Here is a 27,192-nt window from a genome sequence, read left to right as displayed (position 1 = left end):
CAGAACTAAAAAGAATGAGGCCTATATCAGCTGATTTAGAGAGATTTCCAATGTACTATTGAGATAAGAAAGATGTAATTAAGTGTATATAGCATGATTTTAGTTTTCTAAATGCCATTTCATATATGTTATATGTATATTTACACATATATATACTTATAGAAGAATTAGGGGAGGGGTGTCTGGGTGGCTCAGTCATTAAGTATCTGCCTTCGGCTCAGGTTGTGATCCTGGAGTCCTGGGATTGGTCTCCATGCTCGGTGAGAGGCCTGCTTCTCCCTCTCCCACACCCCCTGCTTGTGTTCCTGTTCTCTCTCTCTCTCTGTCAAATAAATAAAATTAAAAAAATTATTAGGGGAAAATAAAAACAAAGTATTGATGTATATGTATTAGATTTTTACCAAGTGAATAATTTAAAAAGTAAAAATTTAACAGTTCAGAACCTGAAGTTAAAAGAGGACTTCCCAGACTCAATTGGGTTGAGTAAACCCAGTATGAGACACACAGAAGGGGATCTATAGTTTTCTCAGCCATATTGATTAAGAGTTTTCACCAGTTCTTTAGAATGTAGGCATTGAAGACAATAGCCTTTATCTTTAGTATATTAGCATTTGCCATAAACTATACAAAGTTTTCATTAAAAAAAAGTTTAGGCATTAAAGGCATACTCACATCATAGATTTTATCTTTGAGTCAACTGAAGGATTGAAAAATCACTGAAAAGATGAGAAAATTAGTGTTATTAAATGCCATGTTGTGTTCTACTACCCATCAGTATATATATATATATATGTATAAGTATATATATATATATTTTTTTTTTTAAGATTTTATTTATTTGACAGAAAGAGACACGCAGAGAGAGGGAACACAAGCAAGGGGGAGCAGAAGAGGGAGAAGCAGGCTTCCCGTTGAGCAGGGAGCCTGATGTGGGCCTCTATCCCAGGACCCTGGGATCATGACCTGAGCCGAAGGCAGCTGCTTAACGACTGATGGGCGCCCTCCATAAGTATATTTTTAATTGTCTACCGTGTGTCAGGTTAGGCATTGTGCTAGGTTCTACCTTTATAGATTTTAAAGATTTTTTATTTTTAAAAAAATTATTTATTTGAGAGAGAGAGAGAGTAATGAGGGAGAGCCTGAGAGTGGAGAGGGTCAGAGGGAGAAGCAGACTCCCTACTGAGCAGGGAGTCCAATGTGGGACTTGATACCAGGACCCCAGGATCATGACCTGAGCCAAAGGCAGATGCTTAACCAACTGAGCCAATCAGGTGGCCTTAAAGATTTTTTTGAAAACTTATTTATTTGAGAGAGGTGGGGGGAGGGGGGTAGAAAGCAAGCATGAGTCAGAGGGGATGCAGGGTGAAAGGGAGAGACAGACTCCCCACTGAGCAGGGAGCCAGCAGTGGGGCTTCATCTAGGAACCTCTGATAATGACCTGAGCCGAAAGCAGACATTTAACTGACTGAGCCACCCAGGTGCCCCTACCTTTATAGATTTTAGATAAGAGGATTTCAGTGAAGGTAAAACCTCACATTCTAGGTCACAATGAGACAGACAATAGCAAAGCCCACAGACTTGGAAAAAAACAAAAAGCAGCTGCGGAAGGTGACAAGACTAATAAGGAAATAAACAAAATGATGGAGAAGGCCATCATTTGTCAAGAGGGTGGTCAGTAAAGACCCCTGAGATTGTGTTATTAGAGATGAGACTAAAAGGTGGGTAGAGAGAATTCTGAACAGAGGGCTCTCATGTCTAAAGGCCTAGATGTAGATAAGGGTTTGGTATTTTTGGCAAACAGAAATGAGCCAGTGTGCCTGAAGTGTCAGTCAGTGAGGGAGTGAATGACCAGTAAGAGATGAGGCTGCCGGAGGCCTTATCAGGTGCGGCCTTGTTTGTAGGCCACAGAAGAGTTTGGATTTTTTTTTAAGAATGTTGTTTGAAACTGCTGAAGATCTTTCACATTAGAAGTGGAATAATTCAATTTACATTTTGAATAGGTCATATTTAAATAGACCATATTGATCTATTATGTAAACTTCCTTATATGTTTCTTTGCTTTCTTATGGATGACTGCCTTGATTCTTCCAGTTTAATTTCCTCCTGTCCATGGGGGTGTTAGAATATCTTGAGTGAGGCCTCACTGACTCCTTTTCTTTTTCTTTTCTTTCTTTTTTTTTTTTTTTTAAGATTTTATTTATTTATTTGGCAGACAGAGATCACAAGTAGGCAGAGAGGCAGGCAGAGAGAGGGGGGAAGGGAAGCAGGCTCCCTGCTGAGCAGAAGCCCCATGCGATGCGGAGCTTGATTCCAGGACTCTGGGATCACGACCCCAGCTGAAGGCAGAGGCTTTAACCCACTGAGCTACCCAGGCGCCCCTCACTGACTCCTTTTCATCTAGGAGACCAATAGCTAGGGTCTTCAAGGGCTTTGTAGTCTGACCTGGAGTTGATTCCTTATTTGATCCCTTTTTGCTGTATGACTGTAGGTATTTACATTAGCTTTGGAGTCTGTTTGCTCATCCGTCTGAGAAGGGGTAACTACACCTAACACATAGGGATGTTAGAAAGATTAACTGAGGTAATTTGTAAATGATGCCTGACACTGGAGCTTAGTTCCTGGTTCCCCTCCTTTTCTTCTGAGATAAGATGAAGATTTTTCTTTCCTGAGTAAGATCTGAGTCCCTTGTCTTTCCCAGGCAACTGTGCTGGACCTATAAAGTGATTAAGATGTTAGTATGTGTTTCTGATTATGAACATGTAATTAGCTAATTGCTCACATTCTTGAGACCTGTACCTGAAGATCTTTACAAATCCCCACATTCAGAAATACCACCATAAGAGGTGACTTCTCTCAAGTTTATAGGTTTTGAGAAAAGATAAAGCCATGGTCTGAGATTGAGAGACTGTGGAAGTTGTGTGCAGAGGTTGTTTTTGGAATCTTCACCTGCTCAGTCTGGACCAGAGAAAGAATGATGGTCCAAGTAGGCTTTGAAATACCAAAACACAGACCTAAAAGAGAGACTTGTAATACATTCTTTATGTGTGTAACTTAAAAATCATTTCCCTGTTCTGTTCAGCTCTCTTTTACTTAATATTACTGAAGTTGCTGAGGCATTCACTGAAACCAGTGCCATGGCCACTATTGGGCTTCTAGAACTGTGTGTGCTATTTCTTAATTACTGAATAACTATCATGTCTCAGGCAATATTGTAAGTATTTTATACAAATCTTTATAGTTAATCCTCAAAACAACTCTATAAGGTAGGAACCATTAATATTCCCATTTTCATCGATGAAAAAACTGAGCCCTAGGAGGGTTAAGTAACTTGCTCAAGGTTATACAGTAAGTAGAAGAGACTTGCTTTATGTATTTCAAAGCAACTCGGCTTTTTTAGTTAATATTATTTGGAGATATGAGTACATATGGTACATATAGAATAATCTCATTCTTTTTTGGTCATTTTTTAAAAAGTCTTTTTTAATTATGGAAAATTTTAAATCTGTATAAGTTAGAGAAAATAGTATAATGAATTATCATATATCCATCACTCAGCTTCACCAACTCTTATGGCTAACCTTGCTTCGTCTGTATTGCAGCTGCATTGGGTTATTTTGAAGCAATTCCCAGACATTGTATCACTGCATACACAAATACTCTAGTATCTCTAAAGGTGATGACTCTGAAAACCATCAAACCATAATTTGATTATTACAGGTAAAAATACTCCTTGATAATGTGGATGTCCACTCAGTATTGAAATTTCCCTGATTGTTTCATTTTTTAAAAAATTTGATTTGTGGGCGCCTGGGTGGCTCAGTGGGTTAAAGCCTCTGCCTTCAGCTCAGGCCATGATCTCAGGGTCCTGGGATCGAGGCCCGCATCCGGCTTTCTGCTCAGTGGGGAGCCTGCTTCCCCTTCTCTCTCTGCCTGCCTCTCTGCCTGCTTGTGATCTCTTTCTCTCTCTGTCAAATAAATAAATAAAAATCTTAAAAAAAAAATTGATTTGTTAAAATCAGGATCCAAGTCATGTTCATATTACATTATATTTGGTTGATCTGTCTCCTAAATCTAATATTCTCTACTCCCTACCACAATAAAGGTCCTTCTTTCTCTGTGGCAAAAATCTTGCTATTTAATCAAGGCTTACCAACATTAAAGCTTTCCGTCCCCCTAGGAGCTGCACCTTGATTGTCAAAAACATGATTTACCCAGGCTTGCAAATATATATATGCTCCTTGTATGTTCCCATGGTTACTTAGACCAAGAGATTGAAGTATTATTTTAAGAACAATGCAAATTAATTATGCAACTTAATGTGCCCTGAGAAGCATTCTAGTTTGAGTTATTGAGTTCTCTGGGGTCATTATTTTATTTCCAAGGTTTTTGGCCATTTTGAGAGGAAAATTGTTTTGGTAGACCTAGTTTATTATGGTAGCTTCAGTTGATTTCAGTGATTAACAAGGGTCTTGTACCTCCATGCTCTGTTAGGAATTGCATTGTTTAGTAGATGACCGTAGGACTTGATATAATGGATAGTAAAAATACATTCACTGAAGCAAAAAGAAAAAGAAGTGCATAATATTTCATGGAAACAAGCTGAGTTAGAAAGCAGATGTTTGGAGAACTTTTTTTTGCAAAATCGAATAGAAGGTTTATTTCTACTGTATGTGAAATATGCAATAGAAAATGCTAATTAAAATTAGATGGATGGGACACCTGGGTGACTCAGTTAGTTAAGTGTCTGCCTTTGGCTTGGGTCATGATCCTGGGGTCCTGAGAATGAGTCCTGCATTGGGCTCCTTGCTGACGGGGGAGCCTGCTTCTCCATCTCCCTGCCACTCCCCTGCTTGTTCTCTCTCTCTTTCTCTCTCTGACAGATAAATAAAATCTTTAAAGAAAAATAAATAAATAGGGACACCTGGGTGGCTCAGTTGTTAAGTGTCTGCCTTTGGCTCAGGTCATGACCCAAGGGTTCTGGGGTTGAGCCCCAGATCAGGCTCCCTACTCAGCGGGAAGCCTGCTTCTTCCTCTCCCACTCCTCCTGCTTGTGTTCCTTCTCTCACTGTGTATCTCTCTGTCAAATAAATAAATAAAATGTTTAAATAAATAAATAAAATAAAATTAGATGGATAAAATTGCCTTTTCCTAATGCATGTGTAGCTGGTTTTAGTAAATACCAAAAATTTTTTGCATCACTAACTAAAATCTTTTAAAAAGTGGCCACACATGTTAAAATTATTTTTTCTTATTAAAACATTACTGATGATAGATGAATTCTACATTGCGCTGTTGTAACAGGGTTTGTGTGTCAGGCCTGTTGCAGTCTGCTCCTCATGCAGAGTGCTCGTGTAGTGAAAGGGCACACATTCTTGACTAAATTTGGCTTCCATTAGGAGTAAGAGCAGTAAAGTTAAGGACAGCAGGAGGATTAACTTTGTATGCTCAGCTCTTCCATCATTCACGTGTTCATTTTTCTATATGGGAAATGCTTTATGTGATATCTGTAACTACCAAACTTTGTGACATTGTCATTTGAAAGTTACTTATATTAAAAGGGTATTAAGATCTGAAAATGTCAGTTCATCTTAGTTGGAACAAAGTCATGGAGCAACAGTGTGTTTTGACTCATGTTACGGCCACGAGTTGGATAAGCAGAGATTAAGCTGGCTAGACCAGTTAGGACCGATGTGGTAAACCCAAGAATTGTGGAAGCCAACTCCAAGGAGACCTTGGTTTGGAGGAAGATGAAGAGTTACGACAATAATTCCTTCATGTTTGGGCAAAAGCAGAATAATTAAATAAGCAAGGAGGGAAACCGGGACCCTATGCTTTTCTGTGTTTCTAAACTTTTTAGAAGAACTACAGTATTTCAGTATGCATTAGTTTTACAATTTCCAAGTACTTTGGTGTTCAAGATCTCATTTTTCCCCTTACATCAAGAGAGCTATCTTTCTGTTTTATATTAGAGAAGAGGCTCAGAGAAGCTGTGTTTCACTCAAGAAATCACACAGGGGATTAGAACTCATTTTCTGACCCTGGTTTCAGTATCTGTCATGCCACTGTCTCTGAGCTAGTGTGAGAGTAGGAACTATGTTTTTTGTGATCTTGCATCCCTAGTACCACACGTAGGGTCCAGCACACAATTGGTACTTAATAATTGTTTTTTAAGTGGATGCAAAATAACTGGAAGATTTTATGTTAGCAGATTTTTGGTTTAACTAGTAGTGCTTCTAAATATATTACCTTGGTTTTGGTGTGCGTACTTAAAAAGAAAATCTTTGATACACTGTATACTTTTTTTTTTTTTTTTACACTGTATACTTTTGAAAAAGCAACCAGCTTTATAGTTACAGCAGATCAGAATTTTTCTTTATGGGGTGCCTGGGTGGCTCAGTCCTTAAGCTTCACCTTCAGTTCAGGTCACGATCTTGGAGTCCTGGGATCAAGCTCCGAATTGGGCTCCCTGCTCAGCCGGAAGCCTGCTTCTCCCTCTCCCACTCCCCCTGCTTCTGTTCCCTCTCTTGTTGTGTCTCTCTCTGTCAAAAGAGTAAATAAAATCTTTAAAACATTTTTTTTCTTTGTAATCTCTGTAAAGTCTTTTAGACATATAAAATATCAAAGGATCTATTTGTCTTTGAACTTAAGCCATTTTAAACAGGCAATTTGATTCATTTAGACTATTTGGGTTTTTTACTCATTTGTGTCATTGAATTTTAAGTTAACCTTCTTTTCCTCCTTACTCAGTAGAAATTTAGGATTTTGTGAAAATTCTTTGTAAAGTCTGCTTTGTAGTAACCTGTGATATAGGTTAAAATTTGGTAAATTGTTAAAGGAGTTACTACTGTCTGACTTACTTTCAGTCAAGTGATACCTTGATATGTTGATCCATTGGCCTGGTAGGCAAAACATTTCTAGATAACATCATCTCATTTGGAGCTAGAGGTAGTTCAGTGTAAGTACAATAGTGTAAGTATGTGTATCTATCTATATGTGAAACCCTAACATCTTTTATTAGCAATACATATTCTAATCTTTCATTAGGATCCATTTTATTTCTCAATCTTCAGAATGTCAAAACTTTTTCAAGCACATGTGAAATAAATGTAAATTTAAATATTTCTGGAAATGTCAAATCTATGTGCACTTTTACATTCAAATACTTAAGTTGGATTTGGAAAAAGTTTAATAAAGAAATAAGTCACCTATTTTGTTTGGATGATGTCAGCCACTTCTTGTCAATGTCTTTCATGTGTCCTTGAATTCCTGCCCAAGAAGGATTTACAACTGCTTAAGAGACATCTTTGAAATGGCAAGTGATTAACTCTAAAGTTATTTGGAGTGTGGATACAGTATTTGGTCAATTTCATTTAAAGAAATTTTGGTTCACTCTTTGAAATGACAGTAACAAAATGGAAATGATGAAATGAGTAAGTTAGTTGTCTTATTAAATTTTTAGCATAACTGTTAGCTTGGGAGACCCAAAACTTTGTTTTACATTGCTTTTTATTGTTTTTAGTGTAAATATGCAAGTCATTTTGGTTAGCAGAGAGAAATCTTAATACGGCCTCTTAAAAGTTTTCTGACTTCTAGCCTTTTGTGTTACTCAAGGCCATGTTTACTTTGTTTAAAACATTATTATCCAGTCAATTAAAATAAACATTGAAAGTAATGGAGTTGTTTAAAATAAATGGGTCATTCTTATTTTAAAAGTATTTTAAAATATACTTTTGGTTTAAATATATCACCTGTTTTTAAGGTACTTGCTTTTCTTTGTTAACATAATACCTAACATGTTTTAGCATCTTGACTGACTGTGGGTAGATTCTAGTCAGTTCTATACTCCCTCTTCTGTCTGTTCAGGCAAACAGACTCACTGACATTGCCAAGTAATTGTCTCTAATTTAATGAGCTAATTAGTTAACTGTCTCCTGCAAAAGTCAAGTACTGACTCCTTTTGGATGAGAAGACTTGTTTTTTTTTCCCCCTCTGAGCTATACACTTTATCTTTCAGTTCAAATCAAGTTAAAGTAGACTAGGAGAGTTGGGGAAAACACTAGCAAAATACCTCAGGGTAAGTGATTCTCTGGCATCATTTATAACCCCAGATACTGGCAAAGCCTGTTCCAGTACTTGTCAACAAAAGCATTTGTTTTCCTTGTTGGCTGCTGTGTCCTTGATTTCTGCTAAGGCTGCTCTATTTCCTCATAAAATCAAGAATGTTGTGAAATCCTGGTGATTCTGTAAGTACAGTATACTTTCTGTGTGCGTGTGTGTGTGTGTTCTGTGTGTAGTGGTGGTAATCCTGGCAGACAAATTCAGGTACTACTTTTAGATATGAGATACCTATGTGGCAAAAAGAAATGGAGAATTAGTTGCCACATTTTGTTAATACTAACTCTGAAATGTTTTCATACTCTTTTTTGAAAACTGACATCTGATTAAGGAAAGCAAGCATCTCTCAAACAGTTGTAGAAAGAACAAAGATCTCCATAACCCATCTCTAGTATCTTTTTTTATTTTGCATCTCATGTTAGTTCTTCCTTCTTTTACATTTTCCATAGGACTCATACCTGGGATTCCTTGTCAAAGGATGTGAGCATTCATATAGTTCTTTATATATGATAGGTATATGTATATATGTATTGCTGAATCGCTTTTCAAAATGAATTGGGGAAAAAGCAAGATGTACAGAACAGTATCAATAGTTATCATTTGTGTAAAAAGAAATAGGTAAGAATATTCATGCATATTTGCATATGTATATATTAGAATGTATATGCATATATCTCATATATGTATAATCATTTATGCATAAAACATCTGGAAGGATATACAAGAAATTGATTGCCTCTGGAGTGGGGTATTGAGTGACTAGGGACCAAGGTGTTAGGAAGACTTTTCACTGTATACCATTTTGTACCTTTTGAATTTTGAACTGTAACATTATGAAAATCATTTAGGAATGTCTGGGTGGCTCAGTCGGTTAAGTAGATGCCTTCGGCTCAGGTCATGATCCCAGGGTCCTGGGATTGACTTTCATGTCAGCTCCTTACTCAGTGGGAAGCCTGCTTCTCTTTCTGCCTCTCCTTGCCACTGACTGCTTGTGCTCTCTCTCTCTCTGTGACAAATAAATAATTAAAATCTTTAAAAAAAATTTTTTAAAGAAAATCATTTTTAAAAAGCCATTAGCAAGGGGTGAAAGTACCCATTTTTTTCTTATTTCCACTCCCACCCGCTTGGTTCAGGCTTCATCCTCTTTCACCTGGATCTTCAGTAACGGACACTTGGTCTCCCTGCCCCCAGTCAGTTTCTGTGCTCTCCAGACCATCTTTTCCATTGCCACTAGAGAGAGCACAGGTTAAATCACAGCTCTGTCCTCTAAAATTTTAGTGTCATCCCATGCCCCACAGAATGGAGGTCAGACTATTCAGCTTAGCATTCAAAGTTTTCCATCATCTGGTTTCAAACTGCTTTTTTGGTCTCACCTTCTGCATGTAAATGAATCCTATAGTACATTTCCCATACCATTGTTTGGCACTCATATTCTAGTGAGTTGTTGACTTGTCAATGTCCTTAAATTCTATTTTTAGATTTCCTTGTGTTGATTCCTCTTTTCAGTTGCAGTAGTCTTCCTGACATTGTGCCTCTCCCCACTCCTGCCTATCCTATTCTTAACTCTCTGGTATTCTGATTTTGGTAAAACATGTCAGATGTTGAAGAACATTGAAGAACAAAGAGCAGAAGAAGTAGTTGATGGGAATTGGTGGAATCCACTCACTATTATGTAGTAGAAAAACATGACTTTATTTTGAGGTGATATTTGTTAGGTGTTTTTGGTAGTATAAGCCGGTAAAAACATGTCTACCTTGGACTACTTCTTGCACAGGCTAACAAAGCATTGGCTGTGATAGCCTCTGTGGTGTGTTTCAGAATATGACAAAAGAAACATTTTTTATTTAATTCTTTCCTTGTTGAAAGAGCTGGTTGCTTGGTTTAGTCAGAATCACAAATGAGAATATTTAAAACACTTAACCAAAAAGCAAACCAATAGTCCTTTGCTTTGATCCTTTCCATCCCTGTCTTGTTTCCCAGAAGCAACCACTTCTCTTAGCTATTTATTTTGGTATTTCCCTTCATGTTTCTATATTGCTATTTCTAGACATTACTGACTTCCCATGATAGTAGTTGAGGACTTCCTTATACTATGTCCTCCTTCCTTCTCCCTCCATTCCTCTCAGTATGTTTATCATTGTAATTAATACTTGTATCTATATTGTTATGACTATAAACACTATTTATTTTGAGCCAAGTCATGTATTATATTTACTTTTTTTTTTTAAGATTTTATTTATTTATTTGACAGAGAGAGACACGGTGAGAGAAGGAACATAAGCAGGGGAAGTGGGAGAGGGGAGGAGCAGGCTACCCGCTGAGCATGGAGTCAGACGCGGGGCTCGATCCCTAGACCCTGGGATCACGACCTGAGCCAAAGGCAGACACTTAACAACTGAGCCACCTAGGCACCCCTACTTCCTGTTTTTGTACAACAAAAATACCTTTTCATAATTTACTTTCTCATAGAGTTAAAAATTACCTAACTTTTTATTTACTTAGCAATTTGTGTACCTAATACCAACCCATTAATTTAACAAATATTTACTGAATGCCTACTGTGTGCCATTATTCTTGGTGCTTGGGATGCAACAGTGAACAGACAATCTATACAAACTAGACAAAGAAAAAACTAGAACTAGACAAAGATTCCTTCCTTTGTTGGGAGATAAGCAAGAAACATAATAATGACATAAAGTACATAGTATGTACTTTATCACAAAGTGATAAGTGCCAAGGGGAAAAGAAGAGCAAAAGAGTGTGTACTTTATCACAAAGTGATAGGTGCCAAGGGGAAAAGAAGAGCAACATAAGGGGAACTGGGAATATTGGTGCAGGCATGGGTTATAATACTAAATAGGGTGATAAGAGTAGATCTCGTTGAGAAGATGACATTTGAACAAAGATTAATACTCCTCCCAATGTTATTTTCCATATAGCCAAATGCCTTGGGTAATTTAACACTCCATTTTTCCCGGTGGCTTTCCTTCTTGGAGTCCTTTGTCTGCTCCCTGCCAGGACCATGGACTCTAGAGGCCTGCAGCACAGTTCTTGTCCGGGGATTTCTCTTGGCCACTTTCCTGGGTTGGATCAGCTGATTCCTGGATCCTACATCTTCCTCTGACTTGGTTCATGCCTCTTTTTGATGGAGTAAATGCTTCTATAGCTTCCTGAGAAGGTACACGATAGGAGAAAGAAGTATTGAGAACATGGATATTTCAAAGTACTTTTATTTTTATTCACTTATTTTTTTAAAGGTTTATCCATTTTAGAGATGCATGAGCAAGGGGAGGGACAGAGGAGAGGGAGAGAAGCAGCCTGCCTGCTGAGTACCGAGCTTGCCATAGGACTTGATCTCATGACCCTGAGACCATGACCTGAGCTGAAACCTAGAGTCAGATGCCCAACCGAGTAAGCCCAGCTAAGTAAGGCACCCCTCAAAGTACTGTTAACCTACTCTTACAACTGATTGAAAGTTTGGCTCAGTTTAGAAATCTAGGCTGGAACTCCTTTATCTTAGGATTTTCAAGGTCTTACTGCACTGTCTTTAAGCTGTCAGTGTTCCTGTTGAGGAATCATTGATGCTTGTGATTCATAAATTTTTATAAGTGACTTTTTTTTTTTTTTGGTCTCTGAAAACTTTCAGGATTTTCTCTTTATTCTGGTATTCTGTAATTTTATGATGATGGGCCAGGTCCTGGCATGGGTTTTTTTGTTTTGTTTTGTTTTGTTTTTTTGGCACTTAGTTTGGCAATTTAGTGAGTGTTTGTATTCTTCAATTCTGGGAAATTTTCTGATATTACTGCTTTGATATTTGATTGAAGTAGCTAAATTGTTCAGCTGCAACCCAAAAGAGGAGAACTTAGGTTCTTTATGTTTGACCATGCCATAGTATATAAAACCCTTAAAATAATGAGGTATTTATTTGATAGGCAGGTTATTATTTTTTTCTTTGTAAAAATTAATCACATAAGAGAAGAATATTTTTGTTTCTTTTTTTCAGCTATTGGAACATAGAACAAATACCTATGATGGAAGGTCTTCTTTGTCATGCTCTTCTCATTCATTTTAATTTCTAAGGTTTAGTAGTTTGTCCTGCACCCCTCCACCCTCCACCTCCTGCCCCCAGCTCCTTGCTGTTGGGGTGGAAAGCCTCTAGGAGTCTGCAGGTGTCATCTTCTCACTCTCAGGTCTTGGTCACCTCGGCTGCCCTTTCACCTTTCTTCGTCTTTCTCATATTTCTTCTCAAGTATTATATGTTCTGATGAAAAAAAGGTCACATAACAAAATTCACCATTTTAACCATTTTAAAGTTTGCAGTGCAGTATTGTTTAGTATATTTACAGTGTTGTGTGGCCATTGCCACCATCTAATTCCAGGACATTTTCATTGTCCCCCCCCAAAGAAACCCCATATATGTTTAAGCAGTTACTCTCATTTCTCCCTCCTTCCAGTTCCTGGCAACCATGCCTCTGCTTTCTGTCACTGTGGATTTGCCTATTGTGGACATTTCATTTGTAAAAAGGATCATACAGTCTGTGGCCTTTTGTGTTTGGCTTCTTTAACTTACAATGTTTTCAAGGTTTGCCCATGTTATAGCATGTATCAGGACTTTGCCAATGCTCTTAAATCAGCCTCTGAGTATTTTTCACTATCCAGAGAAAAGTCCTGCATTTGTTATCTTTATTATGATTTTGATACTGGCCTTTAATTTACCTTTTCACAGAACATTTTTTTTGGCTACAAGGTGATGTTAAATAATTTTAATTTTTAAGTATACATTATTTATTTTTTAGTATGCCAGTACTGAGGTCGATGGAGAACATTACATGACCCCAGAAGACTTTGTGCAGCGTTATCTTGGACTGTATAATGATCCAAATAGCAATCCGAAGGTTGTGCAGCTCTTGGCAGGAGTAGCTGATCAAACCAAGGATGGGTAAGAACCTTTATACATTTTTTGAAAATGAATGTTCTGCAATATCTTACTAAAAAATAGTAAACCCTAAGGTTGCCTATGACCATCTGGAATTTATAAACTGTATCTTTTTCTTAGAAGTTTATAAAAAGTGTCACTTGCTGCCATTATCAAGGATCTGGCATAACTAGCATTTTTTTCTTGTGTGCGTGTTTTTTTTTAAACTGTATTTTATATTGAATCTGAACAAAATGGTTTTCAGATAACTAAGTGTATTTCTTTCATTCATACAAAAAATATTGAATACCTACTATGTTTTAGACAATGTTCTAAGGCCTAGAATTACACCAGTGAGCAAACTGATAAATGCAAAAGCAACATACAAATTTAAAAGTAAACTAGAGCATGTGAGGTTACAAGTGCTACAAAGAAGAATAAATCAGGGAAGAATTTAGAGGGTGGTATTTATTCGTCTCTCTACTCATTTATTTGACAACCATTTATTGAAAACACCATTAGCCAGGCCCTGTTGCGCCTTAGTAATATAAGCATAAATAAAATGGGGTTCTTGGCCTTAAGAAGAAACTCATGGCCTAGTGAGAAAGAGGATACATAAACAAAGAAAATAATACTTTGGGAAGGAGGTGCTATAATAGAAGTATATGAAAGTTACAAAGGACACCCAAGAAAGCAGGGTTAACTCTGTTTTGGGTGATCAGGACAGCATTATGGATGAGGTGATACTAGAGTGAAATCTGGCAAGATGAACGGGGAGTTGCTAGTGGTCTGATAAATAGGAAGGAGAGTTCTAGGAAAGGGAACAGCAGTGGTGTGAAACATCAAGGAGAGTGTGCATGTGTGTGCCTGCGTGTGTATGTGTTTTGGGGAGTGACATTGGGGAAGTTGTATTGTGTGTACCTTGGCTATGGTGTTGCTTTGTTGCTGTTGGAGTTGTGGCTGGAGTGGAACTGGGGACTTTCTGTGCTAAGGTTTGACTGTGTCCTGAAGGCACGTGACTTAGTCTTGGAAGTATTTTTAGCCTGGCAGTGTAGGGGTGCGTGCAGACACAGAAATAGCAAGGCACATTTTACTGCAGCGTCAGTTTACTCAGGGGGAAAAGCTCACCATTTTTATATTAAAATCAAATATTGTACTACAGAGCAAATGGATTATTTTTATGAATTTCAAAGAGAATTTTGTCGTGCTTTGTGAGTTCCAGGCTACATCCTCAGGCCTTCAAAGGCCCAGGTTCTTTCTCCTACTTGTAGAGGTAGTTGTGTGAAAAACTGGTCAATGAGGAGTTGTTAAAAGTTATTGCTATTACCACAGAAATGATCAGATTTTTAGAAAAATGGAAGGTTGGAGTAGGGCGAGACTTACATGCAGTGAAATACATTTAGGAAACTACTGTAGTTGTTAAACTAGAAATGTTGGTATCTGAGTTGAGTCCAGCGTTAGTATTGTATTTATTTGTGTTTTCCCACAGAACCTAGTATAGTGCATTAGGTCTGCTATGAGTATTTTCTATCTTAAATAAAGATTTTATATAATTTATCAATAGTTGATATTGGGGAACTTACATACTTTTTGTGGCTTGCCTCCAAAAAAGTCAAACCAGCTGGCTCAGTTAGTAGAGCATGAGAGTCTTGATTTTGGGGTCATGAGTTCAAGCCCCACACTGGGCATAGAGATTACTTAAATAAGTAAATAAATAAATTTCAAAAGATTTGTCAAATCAGCTGATAAGTTACTATGGGGTATTCAGTCATTGGATTTCTCAGTAGTGATTAGGCAATAATATGTATGAAAGGTATTTTTAATCAGAATTCAGTCTTCAAAATTTTTAAAGGTAACATATATATTTAGATATTTTAGAAATTATTAGAGTATTTATTGTCATTAATTTGGCCTGAGACCTGCTTTCAGAGTACCCGTATCTTTCCAGATGCTTCGTTTGTGACCATCTGCTCTGGTCCATCTCAGTAAGTGTATTTTTTTTTTGATGCTTCATGTGGTTTTCCCAGACTCAGTTGCATCGTTAATGTGGTTGAGTGGAACCAAAGGTTTAAGCTGCCACAGTAGATCAAAGATGGGTTTTGGCTAGTGAAGTGTATCAAATAATGTTGATAATGTTCACTTAAAAACAAACCTGTTTCTCTTTGTAAAAGGTAAATCTTTTTTCCCCCTTCCCTTCAACAGTAAATCTTTTTTATTTCAGATTTTATTTTATTTATTTTTAAAGAATTTATTCATTTGACAGAGAGAGACACAGCGAGAGAGGGAACATAAGCGGGGGAGTGGGAGAGGGAGAAGCAGGCTCCCCAAGGAGCAGGGAGCCCAATGTGGAGCTTGATCCCAGGACCCTGGGATCATGACCTGAGCCAAAGGCAGATGCTTAATGACTGAGCCACCCAGGTGCCCCTATTTCAGATTTTACAAACTTTTTAATTTTCCGGTTTTCCTCTCTTTGGAATGAGTCAAATTGGGATTGGGTAGGAAATCTGATGCCAAGAGTTAGAACCTAAAAATTAAATGAGTTTATGAAACATTAGATTATTTCTAAAAGCAGAGAAAGGTGGAATTTTCTAGAAGCACAGCAATTCTTTTTTTTTTTTTTTTTTTTCTTTAAGAGAGGGAATAGGACAGAGGGAGAGGGAGAAAGAGAATCTTAGGCGGGGCTTGATCTCACAGCCCTAACTAAGATCATGACTTGAGCCAACCAACACCCTGAAACACAGCAATTCTTAACCTTGTATTCATGGCTTGTCTTCAGGGGTTCCTGAACTTGCTGAAACATAATGTAAAAAGAGTGAATTTATATCTGCATTTTTCTGGGGAGAAACCCTAGGTTTTCAGGAGGGGGCTGTCTATGAATTCAAAAAAGGTTAGATATCCTGGTTAATGTTTCTTTAATACTTGTAATTCAAGAGAATCAAAAGCTTTGATATTGTTTAATTTATTCCAAGTAGTCAGCCCTTGCTCGTTTAACATTTAAGGAAAATGAGATCTAGAGAGGTTGATTGATTTGCCCAATAACACAAAATTCTCTTAATTTTTAGTCCATTTTCCTTCTTATAATCTTTTTTTTTTTTAAAGTGTTCTTTATTCCCCCCTACTTTCTGTTTCTCACTCCTTTACCTAGAGCAGTGATGAAAGAATAGAGTATTGCAGTTGGTATTTCTTTTTTTTATAGCCCTGGGAGATATTTCTTGGTTTTATTGTAGGTTTTTTGTTTGTTTGTTTTTAAAGATTTTATTTATTTATTTGACATTGAGAGACACAGTGAAAAAGGGAACACAAGGAGGGGGACTAGGAGAGGGAAAGCAGGCTTCCCGCTGAGCAGAGAGCCCAAAGCAGGGCTCCATCCCAGTACCCGGGGATCATGACCTGAACTGAAGGCAGACGCTTAACCGACTGAACCACACATGCTCCCGCATCTTTTTTTTTTTTTTTAAAGATTTTATTTATTTGAGAGAGAGCATATGAGTGGGATGAGGGACAGAGAGAGAAGCAAACTCCCTGCTGAGCAAGGAACACAATGCAGGGCTCAATCCTGGGACTCAGGGATGATGACCCGAGCCGAAGGCAGACACTTAATTGACTGTGCCATGTAGGCAACTCTCTATTGTAGTTGTTCTATGAGAATCTTATAGGTACAGATAATTTGAAATAGCATCACATAGGGGCGCCTGGGTGGCTCAGTGGGTTAAAGCCGCTGCCTTCGGCTCAGGTCATGATCCCAGGGTCCTGGGATCGAGCCCCACATCGGGCTCTCTGCTCAGCGGGGAGCCTGCTTCCCTTCCTTTCTCTCTGCCTGCCTCTCTGCCTACTTGTGATCTGTCTGTCAAATAAATAAATAAAATCTTTAAAAAAAAATAGCATCACATAACATTGTTTATAATTACCCAAGACCCAATCTCAATTAATAGAACTAATATAGGCAGGTCTAAGTGATTTAGTTAATAAATAAGTGGGAAAAGCAGGTTTAAGAGTAGTGAATACCATACCTTTTTGTGCTCTGGACTCCCCTGCCCCCTGTTCCATGTTTTCTTAGCATGTAAACTGCCCGTTTTCCTCTTCCCCATTCCCTTTGCTCAAATGGATAGTCAAATAAGCAGCAGTGGTTTTGATATAAGAGTTCGCTGTGCAAAGCCATGTAGAAGCAACATTATGTGGTATAAATAGCATGATGGGTTGTCTAAAAGTAAAGGCCATTAGCCAAGTATTTGTGAGATTGTGGCTTAAACTTTGAAAATGGGGTTGTATAATGAAAAGCAAAATCATTTCATGCATCAGATGCAGATTTTGGGAACTATTATTGTGTGATCTGATCTTAAATGTTTCGACAGTTGCTTGTTTGAAACTAACTTCTGGAATTGTAGTTTCTATATTTAGCTCTAGTCGGAATTTCTTCTGGAGGCTCTATTCTCCTCTAATGTATAAAACTATTATTTTCTCTCTGTTTTTCACAACTGTTTTCCTTTAATGTTCTACATACATAAAAGGATGTATTTTTTAAAAAAGATTGATTTTAAAGACAGAGAGGGAGAGAGCTATGGGTGGCCGGGAGGTTGGGGTGATAAGGGGCAGAGGGAGAGGGAGAGAGAAACCCAAGCAGACTCCCCACGAGTGCAGAGCCAGATGCAGGGCTCCATGTCACCACCTGAGATCATGACCCAAGCCAAAAGGAAGAGTTAGATGCTTTACTGACTGTACCAGCTGGCGCTCCAAGAGTAAAAGTATTCTTCATGCATATAGAAAAGTCTTTTATGGAGAAATCTTGGTTGTTCTAAAAATTGCAAAATTAACATATTAATATTACGAAATTTGATTAGTTTCCATTTGGTAAATTTAAAAGGAACTTTGTAGAAAATTTTTAAAACATCCAATTCATAAAATACATTATTTCGGAGTTATAATATGAATATATGTTTTTTGTAAAAAGTCAAGCAGTAGTTATGGTAAAAATTGAAGGTGCCCCCTCATCCTCGTTAAAAGAAAACAAACCATTTATTAAAACCATTTATTAAAGTATGAACTAAGCAATGGTTTCTTCACCCCAGTTAGTGGGTTGTGGTTTGCATTTGTTCTGCTTAAGTCTTGGTTAGGACCTTCTAACAATAGGGAATTCTTTGCAGGATATGGGGAGTAGAGCCTTCAAAATTATTCTGGAACATGTTTGCTTCATGTTCACAGATAAATAGGCTATTTCTTGCTTTATGAAAAGTACTGTTACATTATCATGTGGTATAAAATGCCTATGGGCTAAAAATTGATAAGGGGCATATCAGAGAGACAAAGTGGTCCATGCCCCACACCCCCTACTTCTTCCCAGTATTTTATACTGAAAATTCAAATGTTCAGGAAAGTTGAAAGAATTTTACCATATGCACTTATATACCTACCATATTCTATCATTAACATTTTTCTGTGCTTCCTTTTTCATATATCCCTCTATTTTTCCGTCCATCCATCTTATTTTTTCACACATTCCAAAGTAAATTACAAACATTGATACTCTTTAAATATTTCAGCATGCATATTATTAACTGGATTTCAGTATTTGAGTGATTTCTTTAGATGTAAAATTTAGACAGTGACAAATATAAAACTTAAAGGTACATTTGCAGAATTTTGATAAATACATAAACCTGGGTAATTTCAGGTGACTTTTTTATTATATTAAAATATATATAATAAAATATATATTGTATTAAAATATTATGATAAAATAAATATAATAAAATATATACTAAAATAAAAATACATAACAAAATAAAAATATGTAATAAAATATATAATAAAATAAATATATATAAAATAAAATATAATAAAATATAAAATATAAAATGTATAATAGACATAAATATATAATAAAATAACAAAAAATATATAATAAAATTAAAATATATAATTAAAAGTATATAAAATATGTAAAATAAAATATATGTAATCAAAACAAAATATATAATAAAATATATAATATAATACATTAAAATAAAATATAATAAAATATATAATATATAAATTAAAATTAAATGTAAAAATAACGTATAGATAATATAATATAGATAATAAAAAATGCAATACATTTTAACTATTTTTAAGTGTACAGTTCAGTGGCATTAAGTACATTCATATTGTTCTACTACTGTCACCACCATCCATCGCCACCAATTTTTTCATCTTCTCATACTGAAACTCCATACCTATTAAACAGTGAGTCCCTGTTTTGTCCCAGTACCCAGCCCCTAGTAACCCCTATTCTACTTTCTGTTTTTAATGAGTTTGACTATGCTAGGTATTTCATATAAATTGAATAATGTAATATTTGTCCTTTTGTGTTTGGTTACTTTTGCTTAGTCTTTTGTTTTCAAGATTCACCCATGTTAGAGCATATATCAATCAGAATTGCATTCCTTTTTAAGGCTGAATAATATGAAGTGACTTATTTTTAAGTTGCTGATGGTTTTGTGTTTCTAAGATTTATTTATTTGAGAGAGAGAGGCACAAGTGTGGTGGGGAAGGGCAGAGGCAGAAGGAAGCGGCTCAAGCAGGCTCTGTGCGGAAGGTGGTTGGGAGGGGTAGTGGTGGCTGGATCTTACCACCCTGAGATCAGGACCTGAGTTAGAGGCTTAACCGACTGCGCCACCCATGAGCCCCTGCTTTTGTATTTCTTAACTAACCTTTCTTCAAAAAAATCGCTCTATGTAACAAAGGTACCTGTGAGTATTGAGGATTGGTTATATATTCCCCTAATGCCTTCTCTCTCTCTCTTTTTTTTTTCTTAAGATATTATTTATTTATTTGACTGAGTGAGTGAGAGAGAGACAGACAGAGAGCAAGCACAAGCACTGGGAATGGCAGGCAGGGGAGAAGCAGGCTCCCCACTGAGCAAGGAGCCTGATGTAGGGCTTGATCCCAGGACCCTGGGATCGTGACCTGAGCCCAAGGCAGAGGCTTAACCCACTGAGCCACCCAGGTGCCCTCCCCAATACCTTCTTAACCAACTAAGCCACCCTAAGAAATGTAGATATTTAGAGTCTGCAGACTTTATATTTTAGACAAAGGTCTACTTAGTGGGAAACCTACGTGGGGGTCCACAGGGGTGGAGTTAGATAACCAGTGGGCCCCGGTCTTGTGAAGAGGCAGCTTCTGCTTTGGCTCCAGGGAGCTGTGCTACTTGGGAGAGAAAACTGTTGCCCATGCTTGCAGTTTAATAAGAGAAACCAGAAAACTGGATATTTGTGTGAAGTACTTAAGATTTCTTAACTTAAGATTAGTTGGCAACTAATGTAACTAAAACAATTATACTTTGCATGCCAAAGAAAACATGTGTGGTCCAAATTCTGTCTGCCAGCCAACTGTTTATAACCTTTGCTCGTTAAGGAAAAAGTCTTTTAACTTTTCTCCTAAAAACAGTAAGTTGTGCTATTGAGTATAAAATATGTGTTTGAAAGCTACATATTCTGTATTTCAGGGTAATCGTATTTTTTTTAATCTTTTTTTTTTTAAGATTTTATTTATTTATTTGACAGAGAGAGATCACAAGTAGGCAGAGAGGCAGGCAGAGAAAGAGAGAGGGAAGCAGGCTCCCTGCTGAGCAGAGAGCCTGATGCGGGGCTTGATCCCAGGACCCTGAGATCATGACCTGAGCCAAAGGCAGAGGCTTTAACACACTGAGCCACCCAGGAGCCCCAGGGTGATTGTATTTTTTATTTAGATTCCTGAGGCTGTTTCAGAAAAGCCAAGATGGATTTGTTTTTTAATCCATTGTCAGCCTAGTTACTTTTTTTTTTTTTCTTAACATTACTCTTATAATCAAAAGAAATAAGGTAAATAATAAAAATTTCAAACATTTCAGAAATACATACTGTAGAAAATGAAGGCCTTCTCTAAGTTCCCCTTTATATCATTATTTCATTTGTGTTATATAATCTTATTAAAACCACATACCACTCATTGCTTTTTCAGGGTGTGTGGATGATGATACTTGATATGTTATAACTTCATTTGTTTTTATTGCTCTAGAATTTCTGTAATGATAACTACACTTTTGAGTTTTTTTGTTTTGTTTTGTTTTTTTTAAAGATTTTATTTATTTATTTGACAGAGAGATCACAAGCAGGCAGAGAGGCAGGCAGAGAGAGGAGGAAGCAGGTTCCCTGCTGAGCAGAGAGCCCGATTCGGGGCTCGATCCCAGGACTCTGAGATCATGACCTGAGCTGAAGGCAGCGGCTTAACCCACTGAGCCACCCAGGCATCCCTATACTTTTGAGTTTTATCATAGTTTTTAGTAGTACACCAATGCATAGAGTGTATTATGACACGTGACCTGTAAACAGTTTGATTATTATTCTTCCCAGGATTCATTAGGTATTCAAGCTCCTAATTTCACCAAAGATTCTTCATCAGGGGCGCAGTGAGGTCATGGCCTTTAGTGTCCTGAACAATACCACCACAAGGCCTTTTCCTCAATAAAGGGAAAAGGCATAGAATACACCATTGCGGAGTGCCTGGGTGGCTCAGTGGGTTAAAGCCTCTGTCTTCGGCTCAGGTCATGATCCCAGGGTCCTGGGATCGAGGCCTTTCTCGGGCTCTCTGCTCAGCAGGGAGACTGCGCCCCCCCCAACCCCTGGTGCTGTCTCTCTGCCTGCCTCTATGCCTACTTGTGATCTCTGTCTATGAAATAAATAAATAAAATCTTAAAAAAAAAATACACACCATTGCTTTGGATATGATGTAACTTGTGTAAATTAAACATATTTCAAAGTATTTTATTTAATAGAAGATGAAACTTTGAATGTAAAATATGTCTTTGATGAATGGGACCATAAAATAAAATGTAAATTGTAGTCATTCCTAATACTGTGTTGAGAAATATGGCTCTCTAAAAAGTCTTGTATTCTGAATTGAGTTTATTCAAGAATATTTATAAGTTCCTATCCTGAATCAACACTGTGCTCTGTGACAAGCTTATCTTCTTGCAGGAAATTAGACTTTATTTTTTATTTTATTTTGTTTTCTTAAGAATTCTATTTATTTGTCAGAGAGAGAGAAAGACAGCACAAGCAGGGGGAGCAGCCAGCAGAGCTGGCAGTGGGAGAAGTAGGCTCCCTGCTGAGCAAGGAGCCCAGGACCCTGGGATCATTACCTGAGCTGAAGGCAGACGCTCAACCGACTGAGCCACCCAGGCATCCTGGGCATTAGACTTTAAACAGTGAATTACGTAATTACTTCAATAAAAGTTTTACAAGGGGCTCTGAAAATGTACAGTGTGTTGCTCTAGGGGTGTGAAGGGTATATAAAGTCATCTGGGAACTCTGAGACAGTTCTCTTGAGGAAACGATACTTGAGCTGAGCTATGTAAAGATGGGTACAAATTAAATGGGCAAAAGTTTGGAGATGGTGGGATAATTCCAAGTAGAATGAAATGCTGAGTGATGGTCCTGAGTGAAAGGAGCATGGATTAAAAATGAATGTGTTAGGGGCGCCTGGGTGGCTCAGTCGTTAGGCGGCTGCCTTCGGCTCATGTCATGATCCAGGAGTCCTGGGATCAGGCACCGCATTGGGCTCCCCACTTGGTGGGAAGCCTGCTTCCCCCTCTACCACTCCCCCTGCTTCTGTTCCCTCTATTGCTGTGTCCCTCTCTGTAAAAAAAAAAAAAAAAAAAAAAAATGAGTCGGGTGGAGTGCAGAGATCAGATCCTGAGGGGCTAGGAGACATTAAAGATTAGGTCTGCTCCTTTCTATAGTGTGACTGTAAATGTGTTGCCCAAACCAGGCCATATGAGAATAAAAGTCAGCACCATTAATAATATAAATAAGTAAATAAATAAATATATGTATTATATATTTATAAAAACAGATTTTTATAATGCTTTTACTTGGATACTAGTCACTTCCCAATGTAGCAACAGGATGTGGAATTTTTGCAGCAACCTTGCTGTGAAAGATGACTCTACATTAGCATATACTGACTCTATGATAAGATCATTGAAGGTGGGGCGCCTGGGTAGCTCAGCTGGTTAAGTGTCTGCCTCCTGATTTTAGCTCAAGTCATGATCTCAGGGTTGTGAGTGTGAGCCCCAGGTTGGGCTCTGTGCTGCGTGAGGAGCCTGCTTGAGATTCTCTCTCTGTACACTCGCCAATCCCATTCATGCCCCCCTCCCCCCAAAAAGATCATCGAAGACAATTTTAGTGTAATTTTGGCCACTGGCTAATTTCATAACCCTGAGTATTCTAGGACTCAATATGTTTTAGTTTCCCCCCCCTTTTGTTTTGAATTTTCCTTTAAAAAATGTATTTTCTTTAAACATTTTTTTTTTACATAGGCTCCATGCCCAGTGTGTAGCCCAGCACAGGTTTGAATTCATCACCCTGAGGTCAAGACCTGTGAGCTGAGACCAAGAGTTGGATGCTTAACTGAGCCACCCTGGTGCCCCTAAAAAATATATTACCAACATTTCAAACATAAAAAACAAACTGGGGGCGCCTGGGTGGCTCAGTGGGTTAAAGCCTCTGCCTTCGGCTCAGGTCATGATCTCAGGGTCCTGGGATTGAGCCCCACATCGGGCTCTCTGCTCAGCAGGGAGCCTGCTTCCCCCTCTCTCTCTGTCTGCCTCTCTGCCTACTTGTGATCTCTGTCTGTCAAAAAAAAAAAAAAAAAAAAAAAAATCTTAAAAAAAAAAAAAAACTGGTGTCGTGAATTCAATATCCTCATCACCAAGTTTTAGTAATTATTAAAAGAATTATTAAATTAGTATTATTTATGCCTCTTTCCACTCTTTCATCCTGTGGATTATTTTGGAGTAATTCCAGATGACATATTTTGTTTGTAAATATCTGTGTATGTCTCAAAAAGATAAGAAAAATTACGAAAGCAGAACAAACCTCCTCAAAAACATTAACATCAATTTCTTAATATCATCAAGCATTTGTTATATAATTATTATCATTTACTAATTTTCTCATAAATTAAAAATTTTTTCTTCATTTAAATCAGAATCCAAATAAGATCTGTATCTTATAACTAATTACTATATCTTTTAGGTCTTTAACAAAGTTCTCCTCCATATTTTCTTTCAAAATTTTTTTTAAAAAATTTTGTTTTAGTTTTTTTGCAAGTACAGAGTGTTCATGCTACAGTTTCCTCTAGTCTGCACTTAACGCTGATTGTGTTTCTGTGGTGATGTTTAACACGTTCCTTTGTCCTTTGTATTTTCTGTAAATTGATTACATGGAAAGCAGTGGGTCTCAACATGGGTGTTGGCAATTTGCAGTTTGGTGGGTAGAGGTCAGGGTTGCTGCTAAACATGATACATTGTCCAGGAGGCCCCCACAACAAAGAATTATCTAGCTTAAAATGGTGCTGTTAAACACTATGGTTGAGACTCTATGATCTAGAGACTATCAGCTTCAGGTTTAATTATTTTTGGTCTAGTTCTTTCTCTTTTTGTGATTTTAGGAAGTGATTGCTTATTGCCCAGGTCCATTGATTTATTAGGGATTCACAAAAGGGTAGTATTCTAATTCTATCATTCCTTCCTTCTTTCTTTATTGTCTGGAATACCTCTGAAAGGGAAACTTCCCTTTTTTAATTATTTGGTTATCCCCTATAGCATATAGTAAAGACAGGTTAAATGCCTGATATTTTCCTTTCTTTACCAACCAGTAACATTTTATATATTATTCCAGGTTGATCTCCTATCAAGAGTTCTTGGCATTTGAATCTGTTTTATGTGCTCCAGATTCTATGTTCATAGTGGCTTTCCAATTGTTTGACAAGAGTGGAAATGGAGAGGTGACATTTGGTAAGGAAAAAAAAAGATTATAAGTGATAAGTGAAGTCAGTAAGGCTGGTCCAGTCTTTAAATGCTAAATCTAGTAACTGCATATAGATTGCTGCTTATTTAGGAGCTAGTCAATAAGTGAAGTATTAATTTCCTGAAAGAATTACATAGATAAAATTAAAATGGTGTATTTCCTTCAAAACTTTAGACTATTGCAAAAAAGTAAGGAATCTAGGAATGCCTTTGCTCATTGAATCATTGAAACTTTACATTCCTAAAATAGGTGGTATAAAATTTTCTTGTTCTGGGCTAGCCTGGGCAAAATTCTTTATGAAACAGACTGTGAACAACATGGAATAATCATGTCATTCTTTAAGGAATTTTTGGGTAGAGAGTGCAGAGCTTTTCAATAGTAGTCTGGAAAATTGCTGCTCTGTCATTGCAGCACCAAGAATGGAACCGAAGGAGGGAGTAAGAATAGTTAGCATTCTCTAAATCCCCATTATAGATTTTTGATTTTAGGAAACAAGCCTAGTACGTTGAAATTGAAATCTGTATTAAATGTAAAATTGATATAAACCCTTTGGTAGACACATAATTTAGCGCAATGTCATTGTTTGACAAGCATATAAACTAGAATTTCTATCTGTAGCCGTGTGTTAGTTTTTAAAGATGCTTATTTGTGGAAATTAGTTTGTGTTTAAAGTATCTGCGAATTTTTCTGACAACAGGCTTTTCAATGAAAACAATGCAGTGTTTTCAAGGATCTTGAACTCTCTTCCCTTTTTTTTTTACATTTACACTTTTTATTATAGTAAACACATAAAATCTTAACCATTTTTCAGCATACAATTCAGTAGTGTTGAGTATACTCATGTTGTTGTGAAACAGATTTCCAGAACTTTTGCACCTTGTAAAGCTGAATTTTAGCCCTTTTATGGTGTGACTTAGCATCAATATGTGGTAGAAAAACTCTTGAAAATCAGGCTTTCCCTGACTATAGTGCTAAATATTTATTTACTGCAGTATTTGTTATATAAAAAACATCTTTCAGTTAAAATCAAAGGAAGACGTATCACTGCCATGGAAATAATGATGAGGAAGTATAGGTATTCAGAAGGACCAGTGGTGCCTTTACTTTTATTTTAGTGGGCACATTTTCTAGCTTGGCATTGACCTTTTCCTTTTGCCCACTGACCTGTTATTTTCTGTATAAGAAGATTTTCCCAAATAAACACCAGTGTGCAGACAGAACTCCTTGGGTTTTTGCATCTGTCTTGGCATGCTTCCTGCTTTGGTGCAAGCTCTGGCCATTCTTCTTCCTAAAGGCTGACTTTCCCCAGAAGTACCTAGATTCTGTAGTTTGAAGTATAAAACCTTTATCATGTCATCATTCAGTATTAACCTAGGACCACTAATAATGCTGCATTTTCTATTTTCAATAGGTATCACACATTCTCACATGTCTCACTTTCAGCTGTTGTGCAGCAGTTCTTGGGAAATACTTTGATACAAATATCTGCATTAGGGACAGCATACCTGTGGTTCTATCATGTGTCCATTGTTTAAGAATTAGATTTCGGAAAACCAAATTGTGGTTTCTTTTGTCCCTCCTACCTTGGTATCTTGGTTCTTTGTGTCTCCTCCATTTGCTTTTCCCAATTTTATTTTAAAAAGCAAGTTGCTCAAGTCAGTTCATCCAATAGAACAATAGAGACATGCCAGTGTTGATTAGTAGATTAATTAACTAATGAAATAGATGATTTCAAATAAATGTGTTTATAAACACATTTTTTTCATGCAAATGAAAGCCTGGAGTTATTAGATCCCAACTTTAGCATTTTAAAGATCTTTGTTTTCCCCCAGACCATGATATAAGGTTAGAATTTTAAGAAAATATAATTAAGATTAAAAGCCAAACAAATCACTTTCCATTGTTATAACACCTGATATGAACTGAAGAACATATAAATCCTCCAAAATTCTGTTTTCATTCTTCTGCTAATCTAGAGATAGGAAGATTCTTATGGAATAATACACAGCTGAACGCCCTTTTCTTTCTTTTTTTTTTTTTTTTTAAGATTTTATTTATTTATTTATTTGAAAGGCAGAAATCACAAGGAGGCAGAGGCAGGCAGAGAGAGAGAGAGGGAAGCAGGCTCCCTGCTGAGCAGAGAACCCGATGCGGGACTTGATCCGAGGACCTCGAGATCATGACCTGAGCCGAAGGCAGCGGCTTAACCCACTGAGCCACCCAGGCGCCCCGAACGCCCTTTTCAACATTGTTCTTGGAGTCCCTGGCTAGCTGGATGGTTGTCTCGATGTTCACATATTTCCTGAGACTTTGACCATTTTCCTTTCCTGCCTT

General features: G+C 37.3%; 1 protein-coding gene across 1 annotated transcript in view; it reads left to right on the top strand.

Moving 5' to 3' along the window:
* Nucleotides 1–27,192, top strand: part of SLC25A12 (solute carrier family 25 member 12) — a 106,851-nt gene that overhangs the window by 7,443 nt on the left and 72,216 nt on the right. Inside the window, exons 3-4 of the mRNA XM_047722159.1 lie at nt 12,912–13,054; nt 24,730–24,845. Of these exons, the coding sequence (XP_047578115.1) occupies nt 12,912–13,054; nt 24,730–24,845 (259 nt within the window). The remainder of the gene's footprint in view (nt 1–12,911; nt 13,055–24,729; nt 24,846–27,192) is intronic.

The sequence above is a fragment of the Lutra lutra genome, chromosome 3 (genome assembly GCF_902655055.1).
Source record: "Lutra lutra chromosome 3, mLutLut1.2, whole genome shotgun sequence".
Lineage (NCBI taxonomy): Eukaryota > Metazoa > Chordata > Mammalia > Carnivora > Mustelidae > Lutra > Lutra lutra.
Note: the sequence above shows the minus strand (reverse complement) of the source record. Positions and strands in the feature narration are given on the sequence as shown.